Here is a 16,896-nt window from a genome sequence, read left to right as displayed (position 1 = left end):
AGCCAAGTTTGCGACCTACACCACAGCTCACAGCAATGCCGGACCCTTAATCCACAGAGCGAGGCTGGGGATCAAACCAGCAACCTCATGGTTCCTAGTCGGATTCGTTTCTGCTGCACCACGACAGGAACTCCTTGACTGTCTTTATTTATCCCACCTAGCATGACTATGTGTGGGTTTGGCTGCAGAAAGATGAAGGTGTTTGCTTACAGGGTGCGGCTCCAGCCCCAGCTGGGGCGTTACATAAAGGATGGCCTAGGTATTCCATTACTTCCCCAAATCTGAAAAGTCCCAAATTCTGGACCACTTCTAGCCCCAGGGGTGTCAGATCAGGAACTGGGACCTGTACGGTGAAGATGATAATGACAAAGACTAAGCCCTTACGACGCTGCATAAGACCAGACACAGGGAAGGCAGTAGAGAGGAAGCCCCACCCCCAATTCTGACAGTAAATCTTGTACCATCCCAGGAGGAAGGGAGCCTGGAATTAAAATGAAGGGCTTTCCCAGAAATGAAAGAGCTGCAGTGTTCCTCGCATGCCTGGGTTCAGGGCGTGAGACTCACACAGGCCAGATTAACTTTCGAGAACTGAGTTTGAGAAGCTCCTCTTGGGTGTCTCTTCCTTTGGCTGCTCTTGATTTGATCCTTGATAATGATACCGTAATCCTAAGCATAGCACTTTGTAGAGTCCTTTGAGGGTCCTAAGGAATTGTCAAACCGAAGGGGGTCCTGGGAAGGCTGAACTTGGAGCCAGCTGGTCAGAGGCCAGGGTGGCCTGGGGACCTCCTGAACATACCCTTGGCATCTGCGGTGGGGCAGATTTGCTCAGGACCACGGCATCTGATGACAATTAGCCTGGGAATTGTACTGCAGGGCACACGCTCGTGTTGGAGCACCACCTTTCACCTTGGTTTGTCCTCGCCTATGCCACCTAGCTGACACCAGAGGTCACATGCAGCTTTGGGTGGCAGCTCCCATGTGTGTTGGTGGCTTCCTTCCTCAAACACTTGCCTTCTTAGGTGGAGACCTCTAGAAATTCTGGGGTTACTGACTGAGGAGTGATCCCGAACCAGTGATGGATGGAGGTCAGTGAATACATTCCACCACTTTCTCACCCCTTGGGTGTCCTGGATAGTCTCTCGGAGGGTCCCCAGCAGCAGGGAACCCCAGTGGCCAACAGAGGTCACCAGCTCACCAACACTCCCTTTCCTGGCCCTCCTTTCTTGTTGTACATCTCCACTGTCCCGCCCAACTTCCTAGAATCACTTTTTTTTTTTTTTTTGGTCTTTTTTGCCTTTTCTAGGGCTGCTTCCTGCGGCATATAGAGGTTCCCAGGCTAGGGAGCTAATCAGAGCTGTAGCCACCAGCCTACGCCAGAGCCACAGCAATGCCAGATCTAAGCTGCGACCTACACCAGAGCTCATGGCAACGCCGGATCCTTAACCCACTGAGCAAGGCCAGGGACTGAACCTGCAACCTCATGGTTCCTAGTCGGATTCGTTAATGACTGCGCCACAACGGGAACTCCTAGAATCACCTCTTAATACACTACTTGCACCCATATCTTCACCTTCGGGGCTGACTTGGAGGAACCCACATGAAGACCTTTACCAGTCCTGGGAATCTGTGTCCTTCAGCTCCACCGCTGACCTCCTGATAATCTCCCAACTTGACGAGTCAACCAATTCCCAACCACTGGGACTCGCAGTCAACCAGTTCCTGTGGGCCACCACTTATCCACCACTGCGTAACAATCCTGCTTGGTCCAGGGCTAAGCCCACACCATAGGTGTGCCTAGAGACCCAGGCCTGGCTAATCGAAGCACTTCATCCTCTAGCCTGGTGACTAGCTGAGGAATGAGTCTATGAACCTAACTGGTCTGATCCTGGTCCTCCTTGGAGTTTTGGAGGAACTACGGGAAAGGATCCCTCGAAAGAAAAAGAAAGAGAGAAGAAAGAGAAAGAAAGAGAAAGAAAGAAAGAAAGAAAGAAAGAAAGAAAGAAAGAAAGAAAGAAAGAAAGAGAGAGAGAGAAAGAGAAGAAAGAAGAGAGAGAGAGAGAGAAAGAAAGAAAAGAAAGAAAGGAAGGAAGGAAGGAAGGAAAGAGAAAGAGAAAGAAAGAAGGAAAGAAAGAAAGAAGGAAGGAAAGAGGGAGGGAAGGGAAGGGAAGGGAAGGAAAAAAAGAAAAAGGAGTTCTTGTTGTGGCTCAGTGGGAACAAACCTGACCAGTATCCGAGAAGATGCAGGTTCAATCCCTCCCCTTGCTAGTGGGTTAAGGATCCAGTATTGTTGTGGCTGTGGCCGGCAGCTGTGGCTCCAATTTGATCACTGGCCTGGGAACTTCCATAAAGTGGCCCTAAAAAGCAAAAGAAAGAAAGAAGGAAAAAAGGAAGGAAGGAAGGAAAGAAAGAAAGAAGGAAGGAAAGAAGAGAAAAGAAAAGAAGGAAGGAAGGGAGGGAGGGGATGAGAAGAACGGAAGGAACGAGAAAAAAGGAGTTTTCTCTATCTCTGGAATCTTATATAAGCCTGGAGCTGCTGGTGACCATCCTCTTTCCACATGGATGAGCCTGATGGAGAATGACAGTAAAAGAAGTTTGGAGACACAGCTAGATCCTTCATGACATGATCGTCTGGATGCAGCCATGCCTGAAGCCTAACTACCCTGTACTTTTCAATTACATGATTCAATAGAGTTCAACCACCATCTCCCCTTTCTTTCTTCGGCTAATCTGAATGGATTCTTGTCACTTGCAAGCAAAAGACTTTTTTTTTTTTTTTTTTTTTTTTTCCTTTTTTGGCTGCCCCGCAGCACATGGAATTCCCAAGCCGGAGATGAGATCCCAGCCACATTTATGACCTAAGCCACAGCAATGCCAGATCCTTAACCCACTGTGTGGGGCTGGGGATTGAACCTGCTTCCCAGCACTCCCAAGAGGCCACAAATCCCATTACACCACAGCGGGAATTCCAAAGGAACTTTTAATCATTTGGAAATATGAATTTCTCTGACTTACACGCTCCGCATTTTTAGACACAAAAATACAGAAAAGTACTTGCTCTCTAAGCTATGAGCAAGTGACCCAGTCTTGCCAGGCTAGGGGAACTGAACAGAGGGAGCTGCGAGCAACAGATTCTTCTAGCACAGGCCCAACTTGGCAGAGTTGCTAGTGGAATTAGGGTCTTAAGAAAGTCACCCTAAAATACAAGGTGGCAATTTACAGTAAGAAGCTACACTCATCACATCAAGAGTAAGCGCCAAGGACCTTACTTAAAGTTAAGGATGGACTGGGGAGGAGGAATTCAAGGCCACAGGCAACCTTACTTGGGGGAAAGCTGCTAGGACTGAATCCAACACTTTTTTTTCTGTCTTTTGTCCTTTTTTAGGGCCGTACCTGCGGCATATGGAGGTTCCCAGGCTAGGGGTTAAATTGGAGCTACAGTTGCCAGCCCATGCCACAGCCACAACCAACGCCAGATCTGAGCCACGTCTGCGACCTTCACCACAGCTCACGGCAACACCGGATCCTTAACCCACTGAGCGAGGCCAGGGATCGAACCCACAACCTCATGGTTCCTAGTCGGATTCGTTTCCACTGCACCACGATGGGAACTCCCTGTATTTTCTTTTTAAACATAAATTTAAGGCATCCCTGTTGTGGCTCAGAGTGTTAAGAACCTAGCTACCATCGCTGAGGATGCGGGTTCAATCCCTGGTCACGATGGGGACTCCCCAACACTTGGGTCTAAGCTCCCTGGCAGCCAATGCAAGGCAAAGACGATGGGTTAACCAGCTCACCTCTGCTCACAGACAGCAGCCTCGGTCCAGATCGTAAGGCCAATGGCCCTGCCAAATTGCCTTCCTGACACTCACAGGCTTCATGGCTCCTGGGGTCGGAGGTGGTTCAAGAGGAGCAGGGAGCATTCTGCACGCCTCACAACTTGGTTCCTGGGGTGGATTTAGGGTGGCCCATTGGTGTCTGCAGCACCATGGGCTCTGCATGCTCTGATCCTCGGGCACCAGGTCTCCTGGTCCCCCAACTTCTATCCAAAACCCCTGGGTGCTGCCCACCTCCCAGGCCTGCCCTCCACTCAGACTTCACTCTGAAAGTAGCTCCTGAAACTGTTTAAAGTGTTTGTCATGGTTAAGACTTTAATGCTTCTCAGTCTAAATCCTCGGGAGTCATTCTCAATTCACAAGGTTAGAATTCCTTCAAAGAAAAACGTACAAGCTTCTCTCTCTCTCTCTCTCTTTTTTTTTTTCTTTTTCTTTTTACGATTGCACCTGCGGCATATGGAAGTTCCCAGGCTAAAGGTCAAATCAGAGCTGCAGCTGCCAGTCTATGCCACAGTCACAGCGATGTGGCATCTGAACCACATCTGCAACCTACACCACAGCTCTTGGAAACAACAGATCCTTCACCCCTGACAATGGCCAGAGATCGAACCTGCATCCTTATGGACACTATTTCAGGTTCTTAAGCCGCTGAGCCACAACAGGAACTCCCAAAATTCTAACTTTAATCCCTATTCAAAGTATCCACCAGCCCTGTGTTTTTTGGTCACAAAAGCATCGAAAGATTTTCATTCCCATCATACTCCATTCAATTGTCTTTCAAGTTGAAGGTATTCTGCATATTTTTAAAATTAATTAGAAATTTTCAAATCAGAGTTCACCATGGCTCAGCAGGTTAAGGATCCAGCATTGTCACTGCTGTGGCTTGGGTCACTGCTGTAATGCAGGTTTGATCCTTGGCCTGGGAAATTCCTCATGCCACAAGCTCAGCCCCTCAAAAATGTTTTTTCAAATCACGCATTACATATATAATGCAATAAAATCATGTATAAAACATGGTTGAAGGCTAAGAAATTGAATACAAGATTAGGAATTCCCATCGTGGCTCAGTGGTTAATGAATTTGACTAGGAACCATGAGGTTGTGGGTTCGATTCCTGGCCTTGTTCAGTGGGTTAAGGATCCAGCGTAGCATGAGCTGTGGTGTAGGTCGCAGACATGGCTCAGATCCAGCATTGCCGTGACTGTGGCGTAGCCCAGCAGCTACAGCTCCAATTCGACCCCTAGCCTAGGAACCTCCGTATGCCACGGGAGCGGCCCTAGAAAAGGCAAAAAAAAGACCAATAAAATAAAATAAAAATAAATACATACAAGATTAATAGTGATGGACTGGGTAGTGAAATACAGGTTTTATAATGAAACCAAATATTCCAAGATTGCCTAAGAGATAAGGTTCTAGTTTCCCAGCTTCAAAGAGCTACCTCAACCGTGGTCATGTTTTATTTTATGGCAACATACCCTTTTCTCGTTAACTTAACAAAATAGACTCTTGCCAACTTCTCCACAAGGTCTGATAATTCCCTGGAAAGAGGCACATCTCTCTTCCTGCCCCTGAAGTTTTTACTAAAAGCCCACGGTGGTGAGTGGGTCATGCAGAGATTCTCCAAATGACCTTCTTTTCTTCCTAAGTCAATGAGCCGCATCTGGGGAGAGAAACTGGGGAAGGAAAGACATCTTCCAGCCTGGGCTCCCACATCCCCTCGGGGCAGTGGGGGGAAGGGACCTGAGAAGCTCTGTCTTGCCCAGAACCTCTCTGCGGTCATCATAGGACTGGGGGAGGGGGAGGGCGAGGGGCGCCGCTGGCAGCTGGAGCCCCCTTAGTCCCGAGAGATGGAGAAACGCCACGTGATGACTTTCATGGGCCCCATGCCTTCCTGGGCCCGTCCCTCCACAAAAGAAATATTAAAAAGTACATTTTATGGCAGTCCTGTGGTGGTCCAGCAGTTACAAACCCAGGAGGATGGAGGTTTAATCCATGGCCTTGCTCAGTGGGTTAAGGATCTGGCGTTGCCCTGAGCTGCGGTGCAGGTCGCAGGTACGACTCGGATCCCCCACTGCTGTGGCTGTGGGGTAGGCTGGCAGCTGTAGCTCCAGTTCACTCCCTAGCCCAGGAACGTCCATATGCCACAGGTGTAGCCCTAAAAAAAAAAAATGACATTTTATAACGGCAGTGGTATAAAATATATAATCCAGTCTAGATCCATTCTTATGTCTTCATTACGATGCTATTTTGTTTTGTTCCAATTTTCAAAGCAGTCAAAATTAAAGGGGTCCCCGGAAGCACTGTGGGTTTGGGGCTCTGGACCAGTGGGCCAGTAGTCTCAGCCTCCGCCTCCAGCTCCCAGGGAACCAACCTGCTCTTTGCAACCACACTCCTGCCAGGATTGGGGACACAGCCCCGCTGGCCGGCTCTTGACACCGCTTCTCCTTTCCCTTCAGAGTCCAAATCCCTCCACCCCAGCTTCCCGTGACAGGGCTGGTCCCTGGGGCCAAGAACCGCCCTTCAGTTTATTCAGGGACAGCTAGGAAGAAAATAATGATAATGATGATGACAACAACCTGAAGTCTTGGGGGACAATCTCTGCTCCAAGCCCTGTGTAGGCTCTGGGCTCAATAACTTACCAGTGATGTGACAGCAGGCAAGGCAGTTTTTTGTTTTGTTGCTTTTTTTTTTTTTTTTTTTTTTTGCTTTTTAGGGCTGCCGCTGTGGCATGTGGAAGTTCCCAGGCTAGGGATCCCATCAGAGCTGTAGCTGCCAGCCTACACCACAGCTCACAGCAACCCTGGATCCTTAACCCACTGAGCGAGGCCAGATGGAACCCGCATTCTCATGCATATTAGTCAGGATCATTACTGCTGAGCCACAACAGGAACTTCCCAAGCAAGTCAGTTTTCCCACCTGTGGAATGGGAATAATGTCAGTCCCTCTCACAAGGACACCAAGGAATATAAAGACATTAACACATGCAGCAAACTCAGACCAGTGCTGGCACGAGATAACGGCATCTCAGTCGGTGTTAGCTATGATGGTGAGTCCTTATCCATTGGGTCATTACAATAATTAATGTTTTTTTTTTTTTTTTTGTCTTTTGTCCTTTTAGGACAAAAGGACCCTCGGCATATGGAGGCTCCCAGGCTAGGGGTCTCATCAGAGCTGTAGCTGCCGGCCTGCACCACAGCTCACGGCAATGCCAGATCCTTAACCCACTGAGCGAGGCCAAGGATCAAACCTGCAACCTCATGGTTCCTGGTTGGATTCATTTCTGCTGCACCACGATGGGAACTCCTACAATAATTAATTATAATAACTGGTTCGAGTAGGGGCTGCTCCAACTCTGCTTTCTCCTCTACCCCAGGAGACACTGACCTTGAGCTGAGGACCCCTGGGTGGGAACTGGTCTGGCTGCATCAACATCAAACCCTCTCCCCACACAAACTCAGTTGACAGGCTCTGCAGACCCTGCTCTTTCCCCTCCTTCAGGAGCAAAGCAGAAACCCACCAACCTCCTCCAGGCCTCTCACTGCTGCCCCCCGCCCCCCCACCACCCTATTCTCAAGGAGCTTCCTGGTTCCTCCGGGCCAGGCAGGTCTGAAGCTTGCCTCTCTCCTGGTCTCATGTTTCTCCCAGTAGAGGTTTTCCCAGAATCCCTTTCTCTCCATCACTTGCTGCTTTGGTCTTATTACATTATCTGGCTGCTACTTACTTCTCAGTTCCTGTTTCCTGAGGACTTAAAAGTCTTCCCCCCTCCCTGCCTGCCAGGTCACTCCTGCAGGGCATCTGAAGCCAGCAGGACCCAGGTTCAATCCCGGCTCCACAAGTGACCAGCTGTGCAATCTTGGGCAAGTCCATTAACCTCTTTGAGCCCTGCCTTGTTTATCTGCCTGAAGTTTCGGAGATGATCTCATTTTCTTTAGCAGTGGGACTCCCCGCTGGAAGGAAACTGGGGTTTTTTCGAGGGGGGAGAACTTGGCTAAGCCCTTTGAGGTAAGGGGACGAGCCCCCAATCCGCTCCACAATGAGAAGAACTGCTAAAGAACTGGAGCCGGCTGCCTGGGGCTGACCACCAGCTTTTGTTTTGACTCGAGTTAGCAGGTGGAGCGGCGGGCTGGATGCTTAGAATAATGGAGGGGATTCTTTGATGCTTGGTAGAGAGAAAGAAAAAGGAGAGATGAAACCACAGAAGAGGAAAAGGAGCCTGGAGGCCCCACAGCACATCACACCCAACCTGTTCAAGATGGCCCATCATCTCCCCCACCTGCTCTTTTCCCATCTTTCCCATCTCCGTGGTACCTGCTCATCCTGCCAGCCTAGGTCAGGGCTCTGGCCCTCTGGACCTAGGGGCCCCTCCCCAGGATAACATTTTCAACCACGTAAAATAAAATAACAGCATCACAGAGGAACCCAGTCGTCCTGAAATGCAGTGAGCAACCTATTCAAACGAATGAGTTGTATACACAGGCTTCCTTGGTAACAGATATAATATGAGAGAACGAACGCATGTATGTATATGACTGGGTCACTTGGCTGTACAGCAGAAATGGGCACAACATTGTAAATCAGCCATCCTTAAGAAAGAAAGAAAAAGATGAAAGAAAGGAAAAGAAAAGAAAAAAGAAAGAGGGAGAAAGGAAGGAAGAAAGATGGATTCAGAAGAAGCTCTAGGAAGTATTGCACTTTCCAACGAGCGCATTCAAGACAACTGGCCACAACTGCAGCGTGACACGAAAAACGTGGATTCCTATTGGCGACTATGTCACAGGTGCCACCCACTACTGTGACTGGCTGCCTCTGCTCCTATTTGAAGGACAAATTAAATGTCAGTTACAAGTTAGAGAAATAAAACTGCAAACTCCTCCTCATCCAGGTTCATGGATTCCCTGAATTCCGCAGACTCGACACTAGGAACCCTTGACTTGGAGTCTCCGTTTTTCCATATGCACCCGGCTCTGTCCACTTCTCTTAATTGATAGGCAAGCCCCGCTGACCTCGCCTCCTGGCTGGAGCACACTGTGCATCTCCCACTCCCAGAGCTGCTGCAAGGGGTTGGGGCCTCACCTCCTGGCCAGCCTCCTCTTGCTCCACTCCATGCTGCGCCCTAAAACCCTCATCCCCAAAGGCAAATATCACCCTTGGCTCTGAATTCTTCGAGGGCTCCCTATTGCCTGCATGATAAAATTTACAGGCCACTCAAAGCGCCAAGACCTTCAACTGGCTCTCCAGCCTCATCTCTCAACACTCCCATGTTCCTGACTTTCTACATTCCTGCTATTTTGAACTACGTGGAAGTTTCCAGAATATATGCCACATTAGTTGGCTTTTGCCTATGCTGTTCCCTCCACCTGGAATGTCTTCCCAGAGCTGTCCCTCAAGCTAACCCTTCAAGTTTTTTTTGTTTGTTTTTTTGCTTTTTTTTTTTTTTTTTTTTTGTCTTTTCTAGGGCCACACCCACAGCATATGGAAGTTCCCAGGCTAGGGGTCAAATCAGAGCTGTAGTCACTGGCCTACACCACAGCCACAGCAACGCAGGATCTGAGCCGGGTCTGTGACCTACACCACAGCTCACGGCAACACCAGATCCTTAACCCACTGAACAAGGCCAGGGATCAAACCCGCAATCTCATGGTTCCTCCTAGTCGGATTCGTAACCACTGAGCCACAATGGGAACTCCCTTCAAGTTTTTCCCCAAGTCTCAGCTCAAAGAGTGACTTTCCCATGCTCGGCCCCACTGATCCCCACCTCCGGGGCAAATGTATGTGCTCCCCTCCAGGACTTACCACGCCCGGTTCATGGAGCTCAACCCACCAGTGTTACAATCATTTGATGAGTCTGTGTCTCTACAAGATCACAAATTTCAAGAAGCCAAGGACTGAGTCATTATTTTTGTCTTCAACTCCCCCAAATCTAGTATAGTGCCTGGAGCCCAGCAGGCCTTCAGTGAGCGTTGGTTGAGTAAATGAATAAAATATGGGGAAAAAAAAAAGGAGTTCTCCTTGTGGCTCAGCTTGTTAAGAACCGGACACAAGGTCCGTGAGCATGCAGGTTCGATCCCTGGCCTCCATCAGTGGGTTAAGGATCTGGTGTTGCCCCAAGGTGTGGCACAGGTCGTAGATGCTGCTGGGATCTGGTGTTGCTGTGTCTGTGGCGTAGGCTTCAGCTCGCGGTTCCAATTCAAACCTTGGCCTGGGAACTTCCATAGGCTGCAGGTAAAACTCTAAAAAGAAAAAAAAGTTTAAAGTTTTAAATAAAATATGAAAAAAGAACCACGAGTGAAAACTGATTTCAAGCATAATAGACACATGTAACATCGTCAACAACAACAACAAAACGAATAAATAGTCTCTTGATCTGGAATAGCTGAAAACAGGGTAAACGGGGGCCAAAATCAACATTGTGCTGCACGGATCACACTATTTTTCTTTGCTTCTCTTGACTCTTCTGGTTAGACTTCCCACATCCTGGGAACGACAACGCACATGTTCTGATCTATGGAGCATGCTCTAATTTCTAATTTCCTGAATTCTCTTCTTTGAGAGCTCCTTCTGTTACATATACATATCTCAATTAGGGGGTGATTATTTCCCTCACCAAAAGGCTCATCATTTCGGTGTCATTAAATAGAGGGTTCTTCCGGCGCATGAAGAATAGGATTAGATTTATAGAAATTCAATTTACATTTGGCTTTTTAGGAACAGATGTCATCCACAGCCAAGCCACGGCTCTAGCTGTCAGGCCTCCTGAAGTTATGGTTTGCAGGCTCCTTTTACTTCCTTCTGGCAAGCCCTCCACCTAACCCCCCCCCCCCCCAGGATCTGCTGAAACTATTCTGGGCGCCTGGCCACCAAATCCAGTGACCTTTTCTTGGAGTCTTGTCTCCACCTCCCAAAGTCAGATGCTGCCGCCACCATCTCATTCTTCCTAAACCCCTCATAATCCTTGGCCTTTGCCCACCGTCTTTGCTCACGCCACACTCACCCTTGAGCTTTTTCAAATGTGTTTTTTCATGCAGCTTCCCGCTGGCCATCTCCCCATGGATGCCTCAAGGGCAAATAAGCTAAAGCCGAGGAGTGATGTGCCCGCCACTCCCCGTTTACATCCCGGTGGACGACACCACCGTCCGCCCCATCTCAGCATCACCTCCCTCTCCCGTGTGCCACAAATTCAATCCATCACGCATCCACGTGGGGTTCATCATCTTGAATACATCTCTAGCTAATTCACCTCTCTCCCAACGTGTTAAACTCCATGAAGCACTGGAACTGTCTGTTTCCATTCATTACCATAACCCCAGCACTTAATAGCACATTATCCGGCCCACGAGACAATAAACAAGGCTGAATGAAAGTATAAGGAAGCCAACAAACCGCACTTTGCAAATTGCAACACTGAGGCTCAGAGAAGAGCGGTGATTGGCCCACGGTCACTCCGGTGGACCAATCAGGACTTAGCCCGAGAGGGGTGCCGCCGCCTGCATTTCCCTTGCCTCTGAGCTCAGGGTGGGCGCTAGTGCGCTCCTGCCGCGTTGCCCAAGGCCCTTTTACCTGAGAGCACCGTGAAGACGGCCGCGAAGGCGTTGAGCTTGAGCCCGTCGATGACATTGCTGGAGTGGAAGAGCTCGAGACACATGAGGCTGAAACCGACCACCAGCAGGAGGATGTAGAGCACCTCGGAGACCACCGACAGCCACAGGACCCCTGCACGGAGGAGGCAGGGAGGGCGTGAGATGAAGACACACAGGGTGGACTCTCCCTGCGTTCCTTCGACCCCATGCCCTCGGGTTGGGGGAATCAAGTCGTTTTAGAGAAGACCTGGGTTCTAGGGTGGGTCCCGATGAGGTAAGGCAATCATGGCCAACCATCCTCCTCACGCGGACCGGCTCAGGAACCCCTGCCTAAGTCAGTCAGAGCGTGGTGCTCTTGGAATGATGGTTACTGGTCCCGCCAGGCACGTGAACTATATGCCATCTTTTCTCATCTGTTAGATGACTGCCACTGGGAACCATCTCATGGCCTGGAGGGCACCTGCCTTAGGATGAGACTGACACTAGTTGCTAAGCAGAGTGATGGAAAGGTGACCTCATTGCCCCCCCCCCCCCCCCGCCAGCCACCAGCCCTAAGAGCTTCCTGGTGGCTAAGCTGGCCAGTATGATGTTCTCTATTGCCTGCAGCTATAAGCATCCCAGCTTTTACATACATCATGTTTGCTGTAAGGGACACCTGCACTTTTATCTACCCTGTACCCGACTCCGCTTTTTTCTAGAAACCACCACTGCTATTCCCTCAGCTTCAGCCTTGTGGGTCTCCCAGGAGCTGCCGTGTTCTGCTGTGGGCCCACCCTCTTGGGCACAACCTATTGGCCCATTGTGATCATGTGACCTAGAACTGGCCAATCCAAGCCCTTCTCTAGAAATCTGAGCGTGGAATCCACTGAAGTGAAGAAAGGCCAAAAGCAGAGCCCAGGGACTCTGACAGTGTGAGTGCCTGGTTCCAGCTGTTCCTGAAGGCCAGCTGCACCCCATCCTTCCAGCCCATCTGGCTTCCAAACTTTCCTTTTATTCCTTAAGACAGCACAGCTCCCTCTTCCCCCACACCAGTCCAAAGTGGGTTACCATCATTTGCCACCACCTAGTTTAGGGGGCATCTATTTCTCCCATCCTACATTATTCGCCCTTTTTCCTACATGCTTTTTATTTAGAGAACCCCTCTCCTCTCTCCATCTGTGCAGTTCAGTGGCAGCCCATCCACATCCTGGCTCCACATTTGGGCACATGACTCATTATCTGGCCAATCAGAGCTCTGTGCCTGTCTGACTCTAGTCATTGGTTCAGGAGCAAACCTTCCTGTGCCTCAGTTTCCTCGCCTTTGGAATGGGGGCAATAAGAACACCTATCTCATAGTATTGGGGTGCTGCGAGGAGTCAATTACACAGTAACATAACCAGCTTGGGCTTCGCACATAGTGAAAGCTCAATTTGTGGGTGTTAATACTGTTGTCTGAAGAGAGGAACTTTGGTGGGGACTGGAAATGGAGCCCAGGGTCCCTGAGTGGAGGTCAAGGCTAGAGGGAGAAATGAAATTGTGGAAGCACATATGATTTCCGAGAAAAAAGCACAGAAAGTAGGAGATGGAACACATCACGTGACTCACCTTCCGAGCCCCACTAACCCCAGGGCTTGGAGCAAGGCCCACACTTGACAGAAGGGACTATGGACCAGGCCTGGTCAGCCAGAGATGGATACATGACCCAAGTCAGTTCAACGAGAGTCAGGCACAGGATTTTGCTGCAACTATTGGGAAAGAAATTCCCAATAGTTTCTACTGCGTTTGAGGCTGGGGAGGTGTAAGGATGGAAGCGAGGGCCTCAAGTAGCAAAGGCCTTCCCGAGGGCAGAGGCAAGGCCAAGGGAAAGCACACAGAGAGGCGAAGGAAGATCATATGGTAGGACATTGTTTGAGCCCCTAGATCCAGCAATTCCTAAAGCTGTCAGTCATTTGTTCTTTCCATCATGAACCAAGAACTCCTTGTCTTGGCCTAAGCCAGGAGGACTTTTCTCTCCGACAACCAAGAGTCCTGATCCTCAGCTTTTCTCTTCTCTGAAGCTGTCGAACCCGTTCTCTTCTACTCCTCTGCCTTTGCACAAAGTGTTCCTTCCGTGTTAACGTCCTAGGGACACCCGATGTACACTCTCCAGTGAAGGAGGCAAACACAGAGCAGTTTCTGAGCCCCTGTCTGTTCCTTGAGGAAGGATCCAGATTCTCAGACACCCACTATATCATTCCTAACGCAACAGGGCTTTCAGAGCTTTGAAGAACTTTTTTCTTTTTTTCCCTACAAAAATATCGCATCTCCTGGGCAATCCCTTGGATTGCAGTAAGAGAATAATGCGCTCTTGGCAGCCTAGATGTTGTTAAAACACCCCCTGGCACTGTACACTCACAGCCTCTGAGGCCCTTCGCTGGCCCAAGGCCCACCAGGAAGCAGGGAGGAAAAGAAGGCAGGAGGTGGAGGGCCAAGCTGGGCTGTGCCAGGGGGGTGGCTGCCCTGGGGGAGGCCTGATCTCCCTCCCAGCAGCCTTTCCCTCCGGCTCCAGCTGCTGTTGCCCGGCTGGTGGGTGGAGCCACTGTGCCGCTCACTGACTCAGCCACCTCCCCCGAGCCGCCCCCGCTCCCCCAGGAGCTGTTATCGTGTCCAAGTGGGCCCCAAGCCAAGCCTCCACCCCACCCACCACCCCACAGCAGGACCCGGCTGGGCTCTTTCAGATGGGATGGGAGCTGGGATGGGCGTGCGGGGTTGAGATGCTCCAGGAGTAAGTGCACCGTGGAAGAGCATGCACTAGAATCTCCGCGGTGTGGCTGGGGTTAGGCTTCTTCTTTCTGCCAGATTTATTTCCCTATCTACCTACCCACGGGGCTCAGAGCATCTGTCTGAAAGTTTCAGCCCACCCAAGCCAAGGAAATTAATAACTATAGTAAGAAGTGGAGTGGTTGCTGCGTGGCTGTGGTGATGCTAAGCGTAGCCACATTGTCACAATAAGGGCCAGGGTTATTAGGCATTTATCACACGCCAAGTCAGACTGGACAATGTTCATGGTCCACCCATGTCCTTGTCCCTCATTTTAGTCTTTCTATTTTTGGAGGATTGTCTTTGAGACACTAGCCTTCATTTCGCCCATCTTCATTCAGAAAGTGCCTGGGAACTTCTTGTTTTCCCCTCTGGGCTATTGTACCCGAGCAGGACCCTGTGGGGCCATCCAGAGGCTGGCTGTTCCCCCAGAGCCTCTGCTTTAGCTCCCCTCTGAAGTTGGAGGTGACCTGACCTTGTGGACAGCTGCAGGAACAAAGGATGCCCGCACCAAGAAGTTTGCAACCACCAACCATGCCCCTCCCTCACTTTGCCTTTAAAAATACTTGGCTTCCCACTCCTGGGTATCTATCCAGAGAAAACCATGACTCGCAAAGACACATGTACTCTGATGTTCATTGCAGCACTCTTTTCAATAGCCAAGACATGGAAGCAACCTAAATGTCCATCGACAGAGGAGTGGATCAAGAAGATGGGGTCCATATACACAGTGGAATAATACTCAGCCATTAAAAGGAATGAAACACCGGCATTTTTAGCAACATGGATGGACCTAGAAACTATCATGCTAAGTAAAGTCAGCCATACAATGAGACACCAACATCAAATGCTTTCACTGACATGTGGAATCTGAAAAAAGGACAAAATGAACTTCTCTGCAGAACAGATACTGACGCACAGACTTTGAAAACCTTATGGTCTCCAAAGGAGACAGTTTCGGGGGTGGGGGGATGCACTGGGGGTGTGGGATGGAAATTCTATAAAACTGGATTGTGATGATCATTGTACAACTACAAATGTAATAAATTCATTGAGTAAAAAACATAAATAAATAAAAATTTTAAAAATACTTTGCTGTATACATGTATGTGTGCCTGGGTCACCTTGCTGTCCAGTAGAAAACTGACGGAACACTGTAAACCAGCTATAATGGAAAACAGAAAAATCATTATGAAAACAATTCAAAAAATAAATGACATGGCAATACAATAAATACATAAGAAAAAAATAAAAATACTTTGCAATTTTGGTTGGAGGAGTTTGGGATATTTGGGGGGGCACAAGTCACCCTCTCCTTGCATGGCCCTGCCATAAACCTTTCTCTAGTCCAAACGCTGACATTTCAGCCTGTATGGCCCCTCACTGCGCGCTGGGCACGCAGACTTGCACTAACACCGTTGTCAGCCAGTGGCTGACCAGTGGTCCTGCCCTTAGGCTCTGGTGGAGAAAATCTGGGAGGTGACCCACACTGCAAAACCCCCAGGGGGCCAAGACGGAAAACTGCCCTCCTGGGCCCTGGCCTGACAGCCTCTCGTCACTTGCCTCCCTCCTGTCCCTGTCTTGCTCTCCCAATTCCACTCCTACTCTCCCCTGGGGCCTTTCCTTTATAAATGATTTGCACATAGATTGGCTTCCTGGGACTCTGGCTTTAGACGCCAGCATTGACGTGCATGCTATCCCCAAGCCTCCCAACAACCTGCAAGGCAGCAAGGCAGCACCCCTTTTGCAGATGAGCGAACTTGGGTTCTGAGGGGTTAAGCAACAGGTCTCCACAGCTGGACTGTGGTACAGTCAGTCTGGGTGCAAACGCAGGCCTCTCTGACTCCAGGAACCATCATGGGTAGGAAGTGGCAAGGTGGCAGGATAGAGGGGCCACTTGGAAGTCATATCATTCTTGGCTCTGGGGCTGGTCACAGGGGGCCCCTGAGGGATATTGGGGGAGTAGGGGTCCTTGGCTACAGCACTCATTTATGTGCCTGCCAGCATCTCAAAGGATTCCTGAATCAGGAGTTCCCCTGTGGTGCAGTGGGTTAAGGACCTGGTATTGCCGCAGCTGTGGCCTAGGCTGCAGCTGTGGCTCACATTCCATCTCTGGCCTGGGAACTTCCATAGGCTGTGGGTGTGCCCCACCTCCTGGCAAAAACCCAGGATTCCTGCAAGAAGATGGCCATCAAGGGGGATTACGGTGGTGGAGGGGATTCTCAGAGACTCTGAGCCCAGCTGGCCACCAGGTGTGGTGGGGAAGGAGGCCTCAGGGAACAGCAGGTAAGCACTAAAGATGCTGAGAGCCAGGCTGAGGAAGATGGGCTTGGCCCATGCTGCAGAGGCAGGTGCCATCCTAAAGGCCTTAGCAAAGAAAGGCTGGCTCTGGAAGGGGGCCTGGCTGGGAGACCCGCTGGAGGCTTTGGCCACACTCCACGGAGAAACAGTGTCGGCCTGGGCCCTGACAACGATGGAGGTGTGGACAGGTGGGGAGCCCCATAACTCCAGAGAGGGATGAGTTCAGTGGATTGCCGACCCATGAATGCAGTGGCAAAGGAGAGGAAGGAGTCCAGAGCGGGGCCACATTTCCAGCACAGGCATCTAGATAAGCAGATGGTCATTGCTCTTCAGTAAGAACAGGACAATGTTACGGCAGGAAGGTGACAAGGCCACTGCTGCATGTGCAGAGTCTCCAGCAGAGATGT

The 16,896-nt window shown here is 50.0% G+C and overlaps 1 protein-coding gene across 3 annotated transcripts in view; it reads right to left on the bottom strand.

The window, feature by feature from the left end:
* The window catches only part of GSG1L (GSG1 like), a 238,316-nt gene that overhangs the window by 79,152 nt on the left and 142,268 nt on the right, over window positions 1-16,896 (bottom strand). For 2 of the 3 annotated variants that reach the window (XM_021086439.1, XM_021086437.1), the window contains exon 3: window positions 11,391-11,543. The exons of the other annotated variant lie outside the window; for it this stretch is intronic. In XM_021086439.1, the coding sequence (XP_020942098.1) occupies window positions 11,391-11,543 (153 nt within the window). The remainder of the gene's footprint in view (window positions 1-11,390; window positions 11,544-16,896) is intronic. 3 annotated transcript variants of the gene reach the window in all.

This window comes from Sus scrofa, chromosome 3 (genome assembly GCF_000003025.6).
Source record: "Sus scrofa isolate TJ Tabasco breed Duroc chromosome 3, Sscrofa11.1, whole genome shotgun sequence".
Taxonomy (NCBI): Eukaryota; Metazoa; Chordata; class Mammalia; order Artiodactyla; family Suidae; genus Sus; species Sus scrofa.
The sequence above is the reverse complement of the archived record's forward strand: the minus strand, read 5'-3'. Positions and strand labels throughout refer to the sequence as shown.